Below are 19,846 nucleotides of genomic sequence, written 5' to 3' on the forward strand. Positions count from 1 at the left end.
TGAGTGTCGAGTATCAAACTTCGCATTTCTGAACCGACATCCCGGCACTGACATTTACAGAAACATTATCCTGGCTCTGTTACAACCTCCAAAGCGTAATATTGGCAGGAAGAATTGGTCTACCTCTTTCCATGTCTGTGTCATTATACACATACGTAATTCAATCTTGAACAAGTGGTGGAAGAGGACATGGTTTGATATGAAACATTGATCAGATTTTTTTTTCCCCAGGTGACTAGACGTGTATGTATAATGTCATCAACTGATTCAGACAATAAAAAATTAACAACCGGTGTGGAAAGCACTCACAAAGGCAGCAGCTGCAGTATATCTGAACTTTCTGTACTTTCATTGAATTTCTGCAAATTTGCTCACTGTGGTGTCTGTTATTCAAAATCACCTCAAATTTGCTTTTGGACAAATTCCAAAACATACATAGTTTTTCACTGAGTCACATGATTTTTGCTCTTATACTGATGTATTATGTATTTTTAGTTCACATTTGTCTACTGTGGATTTATCAAGCAGCCAAAGTTCAAACCAGCAGCTTAAAACCATCATGCTGCTGCCTGAGACAAAGCTGGCCTGTTGATTTAACACTCGACAGAGTGCATGAACACATGCACAGGAGTGACGGAGTATGATAGATGGACATATGAAAGTACAGCAAGCCTTTGAAAGATTGTAATGGAGGAGACTACCAAGGGATATCCTAAAATTCACACCTCATCTATGGTGCAACCCATTCAACAGCTCCAGTTTCAGAGAAGAAAGCACGTGTTTTTCAATGCATGCACTACACATACTAGTGTGTGTCTTTGTGCGAAATGTTGAGATCAAAGTCAGGTGGCGCTTCTTTTCCACCTGCTCTCATTAGTCTTCGGTGTACAGGCTTAGGTAGTGTAAGAACCCATCTGTTTTACTGCTGTGGGCAGGTCACTCAGTCAGGACACTGAATGAAAGTGCCAGCACTAACGGATCAAGAAACGTATTTTCTAAGAAACTATTAAAATGGCATACCACAAAATCAAATCCTTGTATCACACCAATGATTGAAAAGAAAATATCTTTAATATCTACAGCAAAACTACATGCATATGTTTAGTATGACAGTATCATATCACTGTCGAAGGATTAATATCATGTACGTTTCTAAATTCCTTCCAATATATTTCAATTACGATTAAAGCTCACTTTGTTTCCACAGTTTTCATGGTTTGGTAAAGAGATCAAACCTACAGGACTTTACGGGAAACATTTTTAACATTTGTTCAACTCTCCATGTGCTTGATTAAATGTAACATTTTGAAAGCTCGAAGAGTTCTAAGAAAAGCATAAATCATTGTCTCGCAGCTGCTGGCCTGCCTTGAGAGAACACATGCTATTCCTCACTCACTCTCTCGTTTTGTCTTCATTATGATCATACCGGACCCAACAGTCCCTCCTCCTCTGTTGCAAGTCACTGCGGTGGCGGGTGGGGGGGAAACACCTGCAGGCCGCTGCTCGCCCTGAAGTTGTGCATAAAGCCAAGCTCCTCACACGCCCTCTGGCCCTCCGCTCCCTCCGGTCTTTAACATTAGCTATGACCAAGGACCCCAAAGTCTCTCTCATCAATCAGTGGTGACAGATCAACATCAAGCCAGAGAGGATTGTCAGCCCAGCCTGTAACTGTCCATGGACCAAAATGATACGTCATCACTAAAGGATTGCAAAAGGTTATGAATAACATAGTCAAGGACTTGAGATTCACAGACCACTTATACCGTGCATACATTAAGTTGATCAAGACATCTGGCTATCGCTGGTATTCCACTGCTCCGCTAACACTGACTGGCTTATATTAGCAAAAAATAACTTACACCACACTAACAACGTTGAAGATGTGATGTGATTCAGAACAAGACAGGAGTTGCGGACAGGTATTATAAACCATTTACTCTCCGCTGAACAATCGACAACCACTTAGTTGCTAACAACAATCACATGACCGAGAATCGGAAGTGAAACAAATGAACCAAAACTCAGCAAATACATAATCCAACAACTCCAAAACTCTTGTGGACAAGTTGTGACCTGCACATTCACCACGCTATGAAATAATAACATAACATTACTGTTTTTTTATTTACCTTTTTGAGCCACTGATCGCATTTATTTGCATTCTGCTTTGTTTTTGGTTTTTTTTACGAAGAAAATATGTATGGTCTTATGCACATGAGTTGCAAGATTAGCCACAGTAGACTGCATTAAGAACTACATTTAATTTATTATTTATTTAGAAATATTAAAATATTTTAAATACATATATTCCACTTCCATCATATTCCCTTATATTGTTCAACAAAAAAATGTACCTTTTATTTAATAAAGATATTTCAAAATAACACATTTTAGAGCTGGAATTCTAATACCGTGAAACCATGATATTTTTGCCCAATGTTATCATACCAGCCCATGCCTACTTACCACTAGGCCACCACGATTTTGTAAAATGTAAAATGGCAAAACCTGTGTCACTTGGCTCGTCTGCATCCAAACAAGCTTTACAAATATGTAATGCACATTGAAACATCAACTCTGATAAGCAACTGAAAAACCATACCACTCAAGTAAACTACAACCTTGAACCAGAAGAGGGTAATATAAATTTGAAAAATGGTAAACATTTGGATTATTTACCATAGCCTAATGTGGGCTTCTGAGAAAATGTTGCCATTTTGTTACTTTATTGATGGACATAGAATGGTCACACAATATGAATTAGACTAACTAAACATGTAAAATAAGTACAACAGTGAGTTTCATAACAAATCCAAATTCTGTAAGATCAAGATCACAACATGTAGTGACTCTGTAGTGACTGAGTCGGCCCCTTGAAGCAAAGACCGCAAGCCCATTTCAGCTGGGGTTACTCCTGCTTTCATCTTTGTCAGGGGATTCATCATTCCGTTAACACGGCTCTAACAGGCACCAATCGCCCTCTGAATGACGGCAAGGACAATGAATATGTGGACAAAAGGTTTTGATGATGTAAGCCTGACCACCATACAAAAACACAAATACACAAAGTAAAATCCCTGTTGCATGCATGTACTCACATGGTTAGTTCTTAGACTCTTTTCTCAGATGCATGTTTGTCATGACACACATGCAGAGAGAGAGAGAGACAGAAATGTAGCAGTCTGGTAAAATTGTTACTGTCAAACAACAGTGCTGTTTTTAACCATGACATTACTGACAGGCATTCTGCAGATAAAAGAGATATTTCTGGCAGATGCATACTGTGTGTCTGTGTGCACTCAGGGATACACATATGTGCATGAGATTGAGAGTGTGTATGTGTGTGCATGCATGTGCATGTGTGTGTGTGCGTACGTACGTGCAGCTATTTTGCTTTGTTTTTTAGTTCATATGTAAGTCACTTTTATGGCGCTAGCATTTGTATTGAACTCACCAAAAGCTAATGAGATGAATGCATGTGACAGGAAGACGAAAAGGATATGCTTATTTTGATGTGAAAAGACCATAAATTAAAGCATGTAGCGAAAAAGAAATAATACTGGTAAAAAGATTACAAACTAGCGACTGACGCAGTGATCATAAGCAGTCTGGCACCACATTCAGCTCTACATCGGCTTTAGCTACACTCAAAGCTTTTGCGTACCGCTACAGTCAAAGCCTAATGTGTTCTACTTTTTTCCACTTTCTGGAGAAAAAAATTGGTCTTGAGTTTTGAAAATTCAAAATTACGTACAGTCTGGAGCAACATTCTTTCAAGCAAAGTTGCAGACATTGTAATTCCAGTTTAGGCATGACAAACCCTAACAACAACAACATTGCTATAGCAATCTTCTGTTTTCATTGCACACAAGTACGTCTACTTCTAGTGACAGCTCCATGTCTCACTACTGACACATTTGCTTGGACTGGTCACAGAAATAAAATTACAGAAAACTTGAGTCTCAAACCAACTCCTCCATATAAATCTTACCTAAAATACCCAAAAACCTAAAATATGGCTGCCCAAGACATAAATCTAATTTCCTCCATAACAATAAAGTTCTCTGTGCCTCAGCCTGTGTTGCATTTTTAAGAAAAGCATGTGAATGACCATGAAACATCTGTGCACTAACAAAAACATCTAAAATATGTCCTGCAATGAAGATGACGAAAACTGCACAGAGCCTAATAGACGTGTAGATCAAACCATACCAACTTGAAAAATGTCTACTTTAAATTGTGATTCTGATATATATTTGGTGATAAGTAATATATTAGGAAAATGTATCTGAAGTATAGTACAAATCAAATTTTCTTTCTACAGATGTTGATGCAGACTTAAAAAGCTGTACATTTTTACCTGAGTTCCTGCAATTTTCGCCTTTCTGTGGCACCTGGACAGAAAATGTCAGCAAGTCGGGAGCCAAAAGGGATTCAGGCTTGCGGATCTCATTTAGCCATCGTCTCATATGAAGTTCCTTGGTGTCCGATGGTCCCTGGATCAGCGGAACCAGCCTCTCTTTTACCCCCTCTAGTGAACCTGAGGGACATGAGATAAAACCACAATTTATAAACATGACACATTAAAAAGCTACAAACCTTCAAACCTTGATTGGTCTGGACCAAAAGAAGAAACATTCCATATATAATGTTGTAAACTGTATATTTTGTGTATGAGTATTTTGTACTGTTGTACTTATCTGTTATACTATTGTTTTAATTCCTGATGGGAAATTCTATTTTCAATTTCCTGCTGTGAATAGTGTGGTTCATGTGATATACCACACTAAGAACCACACCAGCAAGGACACTAGACCACAGGTTTTAAACTGGGGGTCCACGACCGCTGAACGGCCCGTCAACGTATATTTGTTTCCCCCACAAACTTGCATTTCTTTAATACACAATTAACCTGAGCACAACATGTTGTAGTGAATGAATAAATAGAGATAGAAGAGGAGGTCTGGCAGTGGCACGACCACCCAACTCACTGTACCGTGCGCGTGTTTAAAGTTAAAACATGAACCTGTATTGAAGACCTTAGTATTGAATGCATAATATCAAGGCACATTTCTACATGGCAGTAGGCCAAGTTTAATGCGAAACAGAATTTTAACTGAGCTCCATCTCTCCATCATTTTGGTGGTCTCTAGCCTGAAAAATGTTGAAGACCCATAACCTGGCTTTACTTTGTCTTGGCCCCTCCGTAATTCCACATTTCTTTGTTTTGAACCATTCCTTGGTCGATTTCCTGGAATGTTTTGGGTCATTGTCATGTTGCAAGATCAACCTCCGCTTCGGCTTTAATTTTTGAACAGATGTCTCACTTGTTCTTCAAAGCACCCAATGTTCTATACATTGCCTCTGATAGGGTGAGTCTGAATCTAACTTTACAGTTCAAATAGTAAGAAATGTTGTGGTAATTTTTACCTGCCAAGAAATACATTTTTTTATTAAATATATTTTACAAATCAGTTTTAAAAGAAATTTCTACAGTGGTATTTGTTAATACCTTGGTAGATTACCGTAACCGCTAAATATTTAAATGGAGATCAAATTTTCATGTGTTTAATTATGTTAAAAAAATATTTCATGGAGTGTGCTAATTTTTTCCCATAACTATATAAACCACCTGACAAGTTGACCTTGTGAACTCTCGCTCTAGTAAAATACTTGCCGTCAAAGGCCTGGCCAAAGCCCAATGACAACACCATGGGAGAAAACAGCAACTTAATCACACAGCTGGAAAGGAATCAACATAAAGAATAAAAGGGAGGAGACAGAGTGAAGGGCTTTAAAGCATAGATTTAAGAAAAAGTAAGCGACGGTCCACTGCAGTCCAGTCGATCTCACTCGCTCGCTCACACAGGCAGTAAAGTTTTAACAGGGCACAGCTGCACACACCTGGGGTCCTGGCACACACTTTTATAGCTCCCACGGTTCCTGAGGCGCATTTCACCGTTGCACGGCTGCAGAACTTCAGCTCAAGATTTTGGAGCGAGCCTTCAAGAGTCGGTGACTGGTCTAGAGATTTCACACCTAATAAAAAAATGGGGGGGAAAGAACAAGGAAAAAGAAGCAGAAAACAGTGAATATGAAGTGCAGTTCAACAGGTTTTAATATCGCTGCTGTGGCTTTGTTAAACATTTGATTGCTTTTTAATCGTTGTTGACCCCTTTCTTTCACAAAGCTCTGATCAATCAGATTCTCTAACAGAGGTGAGATGAACCCAGCTGAGCTGCGACAGGAATCTGTTGGTGGCCATCTGTTTGGCATCAAATATATAAGAAAGTTATATTTAGACTAACATAGAGCCTGGGTCCAAAATTACAACCAAAGTTAAAAACTGCACTGAGTACTTTTGATTCACATGCATGTTTATGTACAACTTAGTTTGCATTTGAAAAGAAGTCATCAGTTGCATGAATTGGACAGTTTTGGATTTTCATTTGGTGCCTTGCCATGGGAATTCTCTGTGCAACTGGAGTAATGGTCCAAAAAGGGGTTGAGAGAAGTGAGAGTTCATTATGTTAATAATTTGGTATTGTCATCATCTAGTCTGGACAAAAAATAAATGATAAGATAGCTGATGTTTGCCCCAGGAACCACACTGAACATAATCTCTTAGACCTTGTGCTGAAACTCACACAAACAAGCAACAAGTGAAGGCTGCAGTACCAAAAGCCTGGCAGAGCATTTCAAGGGAAGTAACGTATTTGATGATGGGTTCCAGATTTCAGGGGGTCATTAGCATCTTTTACGCTGCCGTTTAAGGCCAGGAATGTTACACCGCTGTTACCTCTGCATGGAGACAGACGGTACAGCTGTTTAGCTGGCTATGCTGGGATTTGATTGAAACAAAATTCTAATTCATTATGGAGCACCAACAACAGTTAAGCACTTTTTTGGTGACCTTTCAAAGTGAAACACATGTTTATGCCCTGTTATGATGTCCTACTGCCCACTGTATTTAAAAAAAATAATATACAAAAAAAAAATAAAATTCTTATTCAACTTAAATGACGTGGTGTCTTTGAATGCAACTCCTCATTGCTCATCACAACACAGTTAAAGTCTGATTCAAATATTCTGCTATTAAAGAAACCAGAGTTAGGTAAATAGATGTTAAGACATTGTGCCATCTCTTAACTTGATTTAAATTTTCAGTTCATTTGGTGCTGTTAAGACATACAAATATATTATATTGTACTTTATTTATCCCACAAAAAGGAAATTTAGATGTCACAGCATTTATGTCATTTATCTTTCTTTCAATAAAATACAGCAAAAACTGCCACATTTCAGACACGGGGTGACATGGTGATTAATCATGATTAATTCATTTGAATACCGTGATTAATCTGATTAAACACATGGCACATTATTTTTTTTCATATCATACAGCCAATAGCAGGGGCAGCATAAAACCCTTATCGAAGACGCTCAGTGGAGAAATCAACATTGGCTGCATGCCAGGTCCAAGCTGCTGATACGCAGCAACTATCCTGAAGGACAAAGATGGTATCTTTGATAATGGGAAAGGCTCTTCTACTATTAAATGGCAGTGATAACAAAATAAGCACCATACACCATACTCTCATTATTGTGACTCCCTCCTCCCAATAAACCTGCCTCTCACTCCTTGCAGTGCCCCCCCCCAGTGTGGAAGACAACCAAATGGACAAAAGAAGTAAGGCATTGTTATTTTTTTTTATTACCGTTTCATTTAATTCTTGCATTTAGTTTTTTATTCCTGTATTTTTGTCTTTCATGTGTTCTGTGTACAGTGTGAGTAACTTAAGAGTTTAAAAAATGTAAATGTGGGTAAATGTGACTAAGAATAACGTTCAATTCATGCATTACCTATTTAAATACAGTCTGACTCCTCAAAATGATCATTTCATCTTTCCCTAGAAACATTCTTTTGAGTAACACAACTTTGCAGATGTAAGTAATTTGATTCAGTGGATGTCATAATAAACTACTGGTAAGGCAGAGGGTTATTCCATAATACTGTTGCAGTACATCCAGTAAAAGTTGTTAAATATGAGGATGGCCATGTGTTAAATGTCTTCCATCAACACCACAGTAACTAGCTTGCTTGTGGCCAACTAACATCTATTTAGTTACATGTACTAAAATGTGTAAATAAAGTACACACTGTATGTGTTGGGTTAAAAGTATTAAATAATAGTTAATAGTGATTTAAATTTCATTTGTAATTTGCAATTGACCTTAAATAACAGAAATTTGAAGGACTCAGGTAGGCATATTTATAGATGACATTTTAAGCAAAGGAATTACAGGCAATTTGCTGAAATCTTAACCACCGACTTCCCTCCTCTCCCCCCAACAAATTACACAGTGACCTCTTCATCCGCTGTATGAGAGGCCCCCTGTATGACCAGATGGAAGATGGGGAGGTTAATGACACCCTTTATGTGTCTCTGCCTCCACTTCATACATTTAGGGAAATGGAGCAGTGTTGGCTGTTAGGACAAAGCTTTGGTTGAGTATTCCTGTGTACCAGCTTCCACTGTGTCTCATGCACGTGCTACAAACAACCTGTATAGTAGGTTCATGTGACAGCTTTCATTCAAATTTAGAATTCAAGTTTTTAATATTCCCTTACAGCTATTTTTTGTGAATGACAATCTAGATATTATTTCAGGACTATCACCCCACTCTAACAACCCCCTTGCCGACGTAGATGTCCTAAAGGGCATGGTGCACCTGCTGGGGTGCTGGTGGTTGTATTGGGGGACGGCTCTTGACAATGTCTTGTCCAGCTGTTAAGACTATAAAAAGTGGGGTACACAGGAAAAGAAAACACCGGTTAGTAGTTTTTTGCCTTCAACTATGGTATTCCATTGGTGTATGTGTGCAATGCATTAGTGTGTGCATTACAACCAGACGTGTGAGTGTTTTTGCGTGTGACTAAAAGAATGAATGCGTGTGGTGCTGTTATTTGTCAAATGAGGACAGGTGCAAGGAATACATAAACACACAGCTCGGGGCCAGAGGCTACAGCACTCCACCAAACACCATGAGGGCAACTGTGGGCAGCTGGATTTACCATCCTGAAACTGACCAACTACTGCAAAAAGATTAGGAGGAATAACACAAACAATGTATTTGTTTTATAAAATGTATACAATGTGCCACTACAGGATAATAGACTTTCGATGGACTCAGCATGTACTGTGTGCATGGAAGGCATGCGTGTATGTTTCCACATGCATGAAATATATGGAACGCAGTACTGGTCTGGGTCTCTGATGGTGTGTGAGAGACACCTGCATACATGAAAGCACAGTTTACCCTTTCCTGCTCCCAGTTCTTCAGGGAATGGTGTGGGAAAGTTTTTTTGTTTTTTTTTCTGCCTTGCTTTTAGAGTACATTTACACAAGAACAATCTAGGGGGGGAAAAAAGGTTTTGTTTCTTTATGTTTTTGAAAGGTTCCACGTCACGACAATGTCAAAAATTATTTCCGTTCACACATAGCTGGAAAAATTCCTAATACTTTGCAATTTTGCATGCAGGGGCTAATGGTCTTGTCCAAAAGTGTGTTTTTAATATTCTACATTGCATATATTTTGGTTGGGAATTTGACTTATGGGTCACATTAAAAGAACACTTCCCAGTGGAAGCTCATCATTTTGAACTGTGCGCACACAGTAGCCCTGTGTTCCGCTATCCATCAATGCATTTGACACATCTGAGCATGCGCACATTATCCTTTTCCAAAAGGGCATTTTTCATAGTGAAGACAGTGCGTGCTTCTGCGGAGCACTCTGACACACACGCACGCACACACACACACACACACACACACAAACAGCAGAACACGGAGCAGATAGTGCTTCTAACACACTTTCTCTTACATACAGTATACGATTGTATATACAGTACAATTCTAACACTGGTCCGTTTCTCTAGTCTGTGTAATGTTCGCAGCTGGGGGGTGCATGGCAAAGTACACTTTAAATGTATAGTTTAGAAGCTTTAAAAATAGCAGAATATAAAAACTACCAACATATTCAAGCCAGCAGACAGCAGTTTGGTCATACACTGTAATAAGTCCCAAATGCTGCCCAATCATGTCCTTATTTTATGCATGTTTTTACTCCGGTGTGATGACAAAAATACCAGTGTGAAGACAAAGCAAAGTAGGGTCGTCTTCGACGAAGGATTTTCAAAGTCAAATGTGATTCATTGGATTTTCGCCAGAGTCGACTAATTGTCAAATGTTTGTTGTTGTTGTTTTTTTTTTTTTAGAGCAATAAGGTTCCCTACAAATAAACAGATTTCATTTGTGACTTTTTCCACCTAAAAGAAAAAAGCTAAAACACTCAGATAAACAAATGAACATGGTAGGTGTGCAACAACAGTACCTTCATTTGAACAACAATTGAACAAAACTGAAACACAGCCGTTCGGTAAGTGGGCATATCGCACATCAGATAAGTGCACATAAAATAGGAACAACAAGACTTAAAAAGTAACAACTTGTCAAAACTGTCAAGTTATCAGCCTAATTTCTTGGATTAAAATCCACAGTCAGGATATAAAATGAAGTGGCAGGACGTTACACGTTTTCAGTGATACGCCATGTTGGTTGTTGTCGCATGATATTTAAGAAGCTGCTGACACAAGTTGCACTTCACTTTCTGGGGTCATCTTAACCTTTCCAAAATACTTCCAAACTTTGGATGATTTTTTTTGTAGCCATTATGAGCCAATACGTCTTTCAATGTTTGACAGTCTTCCTTGCGCTCAAAGCTCACACTTTGGATTGTGCCACTAATGTGGGTGATGCATAGTAAATGGGTCTTCAGTTAAACACACACGTCATTTTCAATTGTTTAACACAAATTAGGCTGATTGTGTAGCAAAACAGGCTAGTTATAACAAAAACAAAGATATTCTATGTAAAAATGTGTGCTCAACACTTTCGTGTCACAAGATCTTTTTTTTTTTTTTTTTTTTTTTAAAGTGGTTTGTGTTAACATTTTTGAGTGTCTGGAACAGAGGAATCAGATTTACATGATTTTGCGGGAAAAATTTATTCATTTGAGTTGGACCTTCTGGAATGAATTAATAACGCTAACAAAGGTTTCAAACAAAGGTTATATATATATATATATATATATATATATATATATATATATATATATATATATATATATATATATATATATATATATATATGTATATATACACTGTATTCTCCTACAATGGCTGTGAAATATGAGAATCCTCTAGATCGCTTGATTTTGGTGACTAAATTATCACCAAAACAAAGACAGACAACCTCTCATCTTGAGATTGAAAGCAGCCAACTAAGCCAATAGCCAATGTTGATTCAAAAAGCATATTTGTCACTCCTGAGGAGCTCAAGCAGAAGTAGAAGCAGGGGGTCTACTGGCACATTGCCTAGACTTGATCAACAAGGAAGGTTCATGCAGAGAGGGGACTTGAAAGATCGTCGCGGTGAAACTTGTGTGTACTGAACTAAAAGCTATAGATTGGGTCTGCCTGTGATGCTGTGCAACAGTTCAGTAAGAACAAATCTGTCACTCCTTAAATTGTAGTTATTATAGATGAGTCGGATACTCATTTTAGACGAGTATCCGTTACGGATAATGCATCCTACCCAGGTGCATACTTTTCTGTCTGCACACTAAAGCAGTGGCACGTTACCGGCCACCAAATTACCTGAAAGTCATGCGAAAGCAATTTGCTCGAAACTAATAGGATTGGGGCACAAGACACAATGACAGGAAGAGTGAGGAGAGTTATGCGCGATTCCTGCAATGGAGACAATTAACTGGTGTAGAGAAAGACCATTATAAAAGCCAAATTTGAGGATCTGTTTCTATGCTGTGGAAGCTACTATACCCAATCTAAAATTTTACATAAAAAACACAGAAATTCTTGCTTTGAAGTCGTAGCCAGGGTGGGACTCCATGAGAGATGCTCAAACTACTGCCCGCAGCTAATGATGCTAAACCAAACTCTGTCTCTAAAATGCTTCTCTGGATTATCGCGCTGTCTGCCACCCAGATCTCCGAGAACTCACTGCTGTGTGACTTCTCCCCATTTTATTTATCCTATAGAAGGGAACTACAAAGAATTCAGACAAAACTTTAATGTTAATATCTTTCTATAATCTATTAATCCATTAAGATCAATATTTCTCTTTCCGTTTTTCTGAGGCTTACTGTGTCTGTGTGTGGTGGAAGCCAGACGTGACTGGGAATTTAGTGCTTCTGAAGCACATCAATGGGGGCTACAAGTTAAATTTATGGCCATGTAACATGGCACTTTGTGCTCAATGGGCACCAGCCACGCCGCTGTGATCGGACCGGAATGGTGGTCCACAGCAGGAAGCCAGCTCTGCAGACGGTATCAAATCGCAGCCAATTCACAAATGTCCATTTGTCATTTATTCAGAGGTTATGCCATTTAGATAAGACTCAAAAGAATACTGTGAAAACAGTTTTAGAACTATTTCTCTAATGAATCGTCAAAAATAAGTGTGATACTAAATTACCAAAATTTTCTGTCCCTAAGCTACTAAGGATTGATCAGTACACAAATGAATTCCTTTGAGAGATAGAAAGATATACAGTTACACGTGAAACCAGGGCTCCAAGATAGTGTACTGCTTTTTCCAATGTGCACAGAATCATATTTTAATTCCTGTAAAATAAAACTGGGATACAGGTTCAAGCTAAAATCTGAGAGGTAATGACTGATACCTTTTCAACTGATTTCTAAATTATTTTAAATATCTATGTTCAGTGCTGATGGTGCGAATAAGAAATGAGTGGAAACGGAGGTACGGTGACAAGTCACAAGCTAGATACCTCCTGATGCCTGTCAGAAGGTGCAATTGTGGTTTAGTGAAAGTAGGCCAAGATGTTGTTTGAATGATTAAAAATGTGCTTCCTTTTCTTTTTTTTTATCTCAAACAGTCAAATTGTATAAATAATTATGTGGCAATGTATGTCAATTTTTTTTTTCAGTCCACTTCCCTGGTTTCTTAAATAAAGTCTAGACTGAAAGACAGAAAAAGAGATGTAAGAGGACAAAATAAAGAATAAGAGGCCCTCTGTCTGGATTGACTTAAAAAATCATCAAGATGTGCCAGGAAAGGAATGAACAAGACCGTCTGTGGCCCATTGAAGTTTGCACTGACAAAAGTCGTCTCAAGTTCCATCCCTAAATTATTTATTGGTTCTCTGATGTTGACATAACATATTTTTAATGTCAGAAATAAGTTTGTGTACGGATGAAAAGGCCCTCTTTCTTTTGTGACCCTCGTGACTTCTTGCTACTCTTCCAATATGTGAATCACACTAACAGTTTACCTCTTCATAGAAGAAAGTACATTTGACTGAGGGGATAGACCCTCTGAAACAGACATTGCATCCATCCAAACGTCTTCTACCACTTATCCAATTCAGGTTCACTGGGAGCTGTAGCCTGTCCAAGCTGACTTAGGGGAGGACTATGCCCTGGACTGGTCGCCAGTCAATCACACAGCACATAAAGAGACAGACAACCATTCACACCATCACTGAGTGAACCCACGCTGTCTGCAACTGAAGTTGTGCACATCAATCACTATAGCAGGCGTATTCATCTACAATTGAAATAGGTCCATATACAGAAAATCTCCTCAAGCTAAGGTCCAGTCTGGTCGAGTCCTTCCTTCTGAAAAAAAAAAAGAAAACACAAGCTGTGGGCCAAAAATGGCGCCCCGGCCGCACCCCTGGTTTAGGATTGAGAATCACTGACCTACAGGATTAATCTTACACCTAAATCCTACCCCACTGAAAAGGTAAAAAAAAAAAGTGTTTGCGCTTACATCGTTTTTTGCAATAAATCGTTGACACTTTTTTTTTGTATCTTGCTCCTGTTTCTTCTTTTGGCATTTAAAGCATCAAGCTTTACTTACAATGTGGTTACAATGTGGTTACAATGTGGTTACAATCCACTGCCATATAATTGTAATACTAGTCAATTTCATGCAAAAATAAATCCTTTCAAGTGCTGACTGATCATGTGGTTTGTTTGAGAAAGTGAGACTTTGTACTCTTGGGACAATGAAGCTGTAAATGCATTGTGACTGACAAGTGAAAATTATTTTAGGATATCAGTAATTGTTTATTTACAGCATAATATTTACACTACATTAAGGCTATTTAATTGTATCTGTGGCATTCATATGTTCACTTTTCTTCACCCTTCCCTAAGGGATTCAAGTGCATGAATTACAAAAAATAGGAATGACATAATACTGCAGTGTCACTGAGAAGACTGACTTCACTGACTTAATAACAACCTTTAAAATAAAAAAAAGCGTACTACAAAATTATGAGCACCAACTTTTGAGTACAGTAGGCATCATATAGCATCATGTTTATGTTTTGGAATAACTACACAGACATATAAACAGTTCAGAATTTACTAATCTTGTGGGCAATAGGAACTAAAATGTATAGCTACAGTATGTGAAACATACTGTACTGTAATTTCAAACAAATGCATGGAGACTGTGACCATGTGTGGGAGGTCACTGTGGTCAGCATGTCGCTTAAGCAGAGTTTAGCAGTGACTGCATGCCACGGCAGGCGGGAATTACAGGCCTCCTTCTGTTAATGCTACTGTGACTGCTGCTACTAGAAACCACACAAGAATCAGAGAATATGCAACAACAAGGAGTGCAAACAATCCCAACTAGTGGATAGAAAATGATACGTATACAGAAGGAAATCAGATTAAATAAATCAATGAATCCAGAAGCAAGACAAGAGGAATAACAGAGGGGAGAGACTAGAAAAAGGATGCAGACAATAGCAATGATTGAAATAAAGGATTAAAAAGACAACACAGCAAGCAATGTTATGATTGTGTTTCTAACCTCAGCCAGGGTGTAAGAATACGCCCACATATAAGAGCAAACACCCACCTCTCTATGGGACACATCTCCATTTCCACCAGACACAAAGTAGGACGTCAAGTTTTGTGCAGAGCCCACCAATAAAACACAACACTAGCGTGAGGTTGAGTGGAATTCATGTGTCACCACAGAAAACTGAGGTCTGAGCCAAACACAAAACAGTTCTGGACATTAGTGCTGTGTTACAGACGTAATGTTGTATGATGTTTGTTTGACAAAAACAATTTCACCCTTTATTTTGTGATTTACTCAATCATCTGACCACTTTTAAAGACCAAAGGCGGGCTCTTAACCATATGCCACTTGTAAGGTTAATACGTCTGCCACTGTGCAGCACAGTAACTTAAGGTCTTACAAGTAGTGGCTGCGTTCCAGTATGCAATGACAGCTGCTTTAATCTGAGGCCAAAATTATTTCAAGGAAATTTTACCTGCCTGTCAGTACACTGAGATGAAAACTGGAAATTTCCCCCATTGCTTTTGAGTTTTTCTTAAGAGAAAGACTCTCCTACCCAAGCACCTTCCCCAAGGAGGACATTGACCATCTGTGTCATCAGCTTGAATCAATATGAAACACCTTTCATTATTGGAAAAAATCTAACATCAAAAGAGAAAGGAGGAACACTTATTTGACAAAAAATGCATATGTTCAAAGTGAACCGTTTTTGTTTTCTCAGAATTCAGCTAAAACGTGTGTGCATGTATTCTTTGGTCTTGGCAGTCACCTGATGGCCACTGCTTGGTCAGAGAAGAACAAACACAGGTTTTAAACCCGCTTCCAGCTCTGGATTTTGTAATCATTGTAAAATACCCAGTCACTCAGTCAGTAAGCCACATTAAAAGAAAAGTTAGGCCACTGCAAAGATGGTAAATACATTTATGGCATAGAAGGTCAAATAAATGGCACTGTGTCAGCACTTTACAGAGAAACAGAAGTCCCTTCATTTGCTGTGGGATTTCAAGCAAAAACAAAGAGCAATACCTACACAGAGATTTTTGTTATGGTTCAAATTGAGTAGAACGATGAATCACTTCCTAAAATATCAACTGCAAATAGTTTAGAAGAGATTATATTAAACTGTTACTCTCCTGCGATTGGCTGGCAACCAGTCGCCCAAAGTCAGCTGGAATAGGCTCCAGCATACCCCCACGACCCCAATTACGAGAAGCGGCATTGAAAATGGATGGATGGATGGATAAACAGGTACTTTTTTAGAAGACTTTTAGAATGAACAATTGGGGTACAACATTAAAGATTAAGTGCAAACATCTATGCCTTAAAGCTTCCGTTAACTAGAAATGTTGACGTGACAAACGAACAAATGGTCACAGACGATTGCATTGTATCCTACTGGGCATCCTCCAATTGTTGCTATCCAAGTGATACTGCATAAAAAAAACATAAAAATCACACATACAGTCTAAAATATATACAAACACTCGCCTGAGTCTTATAGCAAGTGGTGCAGATTTCAGAATGCATTTTACCTCGGCAAGGCCAAGCCCTATTAACATCTCATTACTGATCATCATTGAATATAAAATGGTAGTCTCTCTTTGGCAGCATAACTTGTTTGACACCACTCATTGGTTTAAAAAATACCAATACTAATACAATGGGAAAATCCACAAACTCAATGAAAGCCTAGAATTTTAAATTTACTCAATCTGGTAAAGTCTTTAGGAGCCATTACTGATCTACAGATTTTAAGAAAATCAGTTCAAACAATAACATCCCATAAGTGGGAGGTGTAGAGTATTACTAAAAGTTTATTACGTAAAAATTATTTGGATATGCCACCACTTTGCCAAGGTCTGGAAGAAGACCCATACTGTCACTCTGAGTTGAAAGGAAATTGCTTCCAATGTTCAGGAAGAACCCGGAAACAAGCCTGCTATGAACTGGGAAATGCTGCAACAGCAGTATCACTCCTGGTAAAGCGAGTGCCCACAGGGACAAGCCAGCTGCCCTCTGGACAAACGTTTCAAAACAACTGCTATTTGGCTATAATAACAAGAAGTGTGTTTGGCAAAGTATGTTTGCCGTCAAGGTGAGGCTTTCAACTCCAAGAACACTGTAGCAACTTTCAAGCATGGTGGTAGTAGCGTCATTCTCTAGGTCTGTTTTGCTTGCAATTGTACCGGTGAACTGCACAAAGTAGTTGGAATCATGGAAAAGGACTAATATTCTACTACTATTCTTCAACTCCACCTCAAATCAACGGCTAGCGCTGGTGTGCATCGACCGCTGCATGAAGTGAAGCCAACACCCGTGAGTCAATAACTTCATTACTCATCTTTAGTCGGATTATTGGGTTTATAAGATTTAAATACACAGCTAAAGTTGGACATTTCTGATGACACAAGCTAAAAAGGTCAGTTTTACCCAACCATACAACTATACAACAATGAAGCAACAGTTTTCGTCTTTGTATGAAAAGTAATGTACAAGTAAATGTTTGAGTGACTGTATAAAAGCACGAATACTGAACTGGTTTTGTGCTTAAATAGGTTAGATAACATTTGGTTTGATACAAAGTGGAACAATGTATATGTGAGACATGTGACTGCATTTATCACATCCCCATTTGAGTCTCCTGTTCTCATTTCCTCCAAAAGGTGCATACAACAGCTCAAAAGTTTGCATGCAGGTGCGCACATTCTCTCGCCAAATATTTCTTTACAAATCACAACACTGCCGTAAAAAGTGACCTACACTGCTTCCAAGCCTTGTTGTGTGCATACACAGCTTTTATAAATTAAACCCCTGATTACTTCTTCCCGATCTGTGAAATTGGACCATTGCAGGACTCGAGTGTCTTGCTGCAATACAGGTAATATGTATCTGTCAACACTAACAAAGGCTGAAAAACAATTATTTTACGAGAGCATCTGGCCTTCACAATGTCTGCTGAGAAAAATGTTGGCCCTTGGACAAGTGTAGTTGATGACCCCCGCTAAAGAACATGTGTGAAGTATTCTTAAAGGCCGGGACCGTGCCAGAAAACTCATTCAAATCAACTTTATCCAATTTTGCAAAGTTTGCAAATATTCAACCAGAATTACACCAGAAGCTTGTTGATGGCTAAGAAAAGTGTCTGAGTGGGGTGATTTTGGCAAGGTGGGACTTTACCAAATCCCATGAAATACTGAGGGGCAGGTTGATACTGAAGAACGCTGATTGGTGTAACACACTTGCAGCATTTCTGTACACACACCTTCGTTAAGCTAGTGTGCGGCTCCAAACTTGTTTCTTTCATTTGTACAAGTATCATTCAATAATTTGGACACTGAACAAAAGAAGAGAAGCTAAGAGAAGTGGACAGAAGACAGAAGGGGAAGATATTCAGGGATTGGAAACGACAAAGCCGGTGGAAAAACAGCCGACGAGCTAAATGTAGGGCACACAAAACAAATATGAGAAAAGTCTAAGAAACTTAAATAATATATTATATTATTACATTAACCCGAAAGTCACTGTGGGTCTGATCACCACATAAACAACTGGTATAAGCAGCAACAAAGTACTCGGCAAACTCGTTGATGGTGGATATTTGCCAAGAGTGTATTCACAAGTTTGTTACATGCTGAAACAGTACTTAGCAGCACAGCATTTGTTTTTTTTAGTCAAAAGCAGCGTTGGTCTAATCCTAATAGATGGATCTGGTTTTATTGTGCTTTCCAGCTGAAATGGACTATACAGACTTAACCTTATGAGCTCATCCTTCTCCGCAAGGACGGCCTTCTGGCTGTCCTGGACATTGTGGTTGATGTTGTCCAGACACTTGGCCAGAAAGCCCTGACCCTTCACACGTTTTTTAATAAAACATCTTTTACCCAACCATCTTCAAATTCATTTATGTTGTATCAATATAAAAATATGCCACTGCCCCATACATAGTGCCAAAAAATTGATGACATTCATTCCCATGAGACTGTATGTAAACTTTTGATCAGAACTGTACACTTGCTAAAAAAAGTTCCACCTATAAACGTAGAGACCACATAATCTATTCCTCAACACCTCTCTGCTTCCTAAACTCTAAACTGCAAGCATAACCACACACACACTTTTTGTTCTTTTAAGCTGCAACCGAAAGTCCAGATGTAAAACTGTTTCTCCTTGGAACTATTCAATGCCTGTTTCGAGAGAGGGCAGAATGAGCGAAGAGGAATATTTGACTTCACTCCACGGGAGACCGGTTTCATACATTTCTGGCAGCCACACAACAATAAAAGAGGTAGTTTTGCTGGCTTGGCAGCAGGGGAGTGACGGCATACCAAACAACGCAATCCTAATGAGTTGGAAAACCCCAAACCCTTCAGAGGACTGTCCAGATGTGACCATCATGAGAAACGCTACTGTTGTATTTATTTTAGAGTGCCGCCCTGACTTTAACAAGAAATACTGAAGTTGGCGATTAAGCCGTCACAGGTAATGTGAAACAAGAGTTAATTTTTTTTCTTGGCTCTACGATTACTACAGCCACTTCAGTTACAGGACAAGTTGATATAGTCAGTATGTCTGTGAATGAAAATGTGTGTGAAATGTTTTAACTTATTATATTCTCATTGTAATTGCAAACAAACAAAAGAACAGATATACTTAATAATTAATGATGTTACACTCAATATTAATAATTAAAACATCAATATATCACCTTGCTTTGGTTTTATAAGGATTTATGGACAATTTAATTATATTGCTGAGTTTACTGTTGCAGTTGCCCATTTCCATGGTGCAGTTTTCTGATGCAATACATACATTTTCAGTTTCAATTTTTAAAAAGGGGAGATAGAGCAGGTGAATGTAGTACATTTTCTATGATGTAACTGAGATTTCACAGATTTTTATAGACACTAAGTTTTAACACA

General features: G+C 38.5%; 1 protein-coding gene across 8 annotated transcripts in view; it reads right to left on the reverse strand.

The window, feature by feature from the left end:
* LOC129185227 (intermembrane lipid transfer protein VPS13B-like) overlaps positions 1-19,846 on the reverse strand; it is a 319,375-nt gene that overhangs the window by 236,772 nt on the left and 62,757 nt on the right. For 7 of the 8 annotated variants that reach the window (XR_008572043.1, XR_008572044.1, XR_008572045.1 and 4 more), the window contains exons 18-19: positions 5,905-6,039; positions 4,361-4,540 (exon numbers count right to left, since the gene is read on the reverse strand). Coding sequence is in view for 4 of the 8 variants with exons in the window: in XM_054782025.1 (XP_054638000.1) it covers positions 4,361-4,540; positions 5,905-6,039 (315 nt within the window). In the remaining 4 variants the exon portion in view is untranslated. Of the gene's footprint in view, positions 1-4,360; positions 4,541-5,904; positions 6,040-19,846 lie in introns of those variants that run through there. The other variant, XR_008572046.1, reaches the window with a different exon arrangement.

The sequence above is a fragment of the Dunckerocampus dactyliophorus genome, chromosome 7 (assembly GCF_027744805.1).
Source record: "Dunckerocampus dactyliophorus isolate RoL2022-P2 chromosome 7, RoL_Ddac_1.1, whole genome shotgun sequence".
In the NCBI taxonomy this organism is placed as follows: Eukaryota; Metazoa; Chordata; class Actinopteri; order Syngnathiformes; family Syngnathidae; genus Dunckerocampus; species Dunckerocampus dactyliophorus.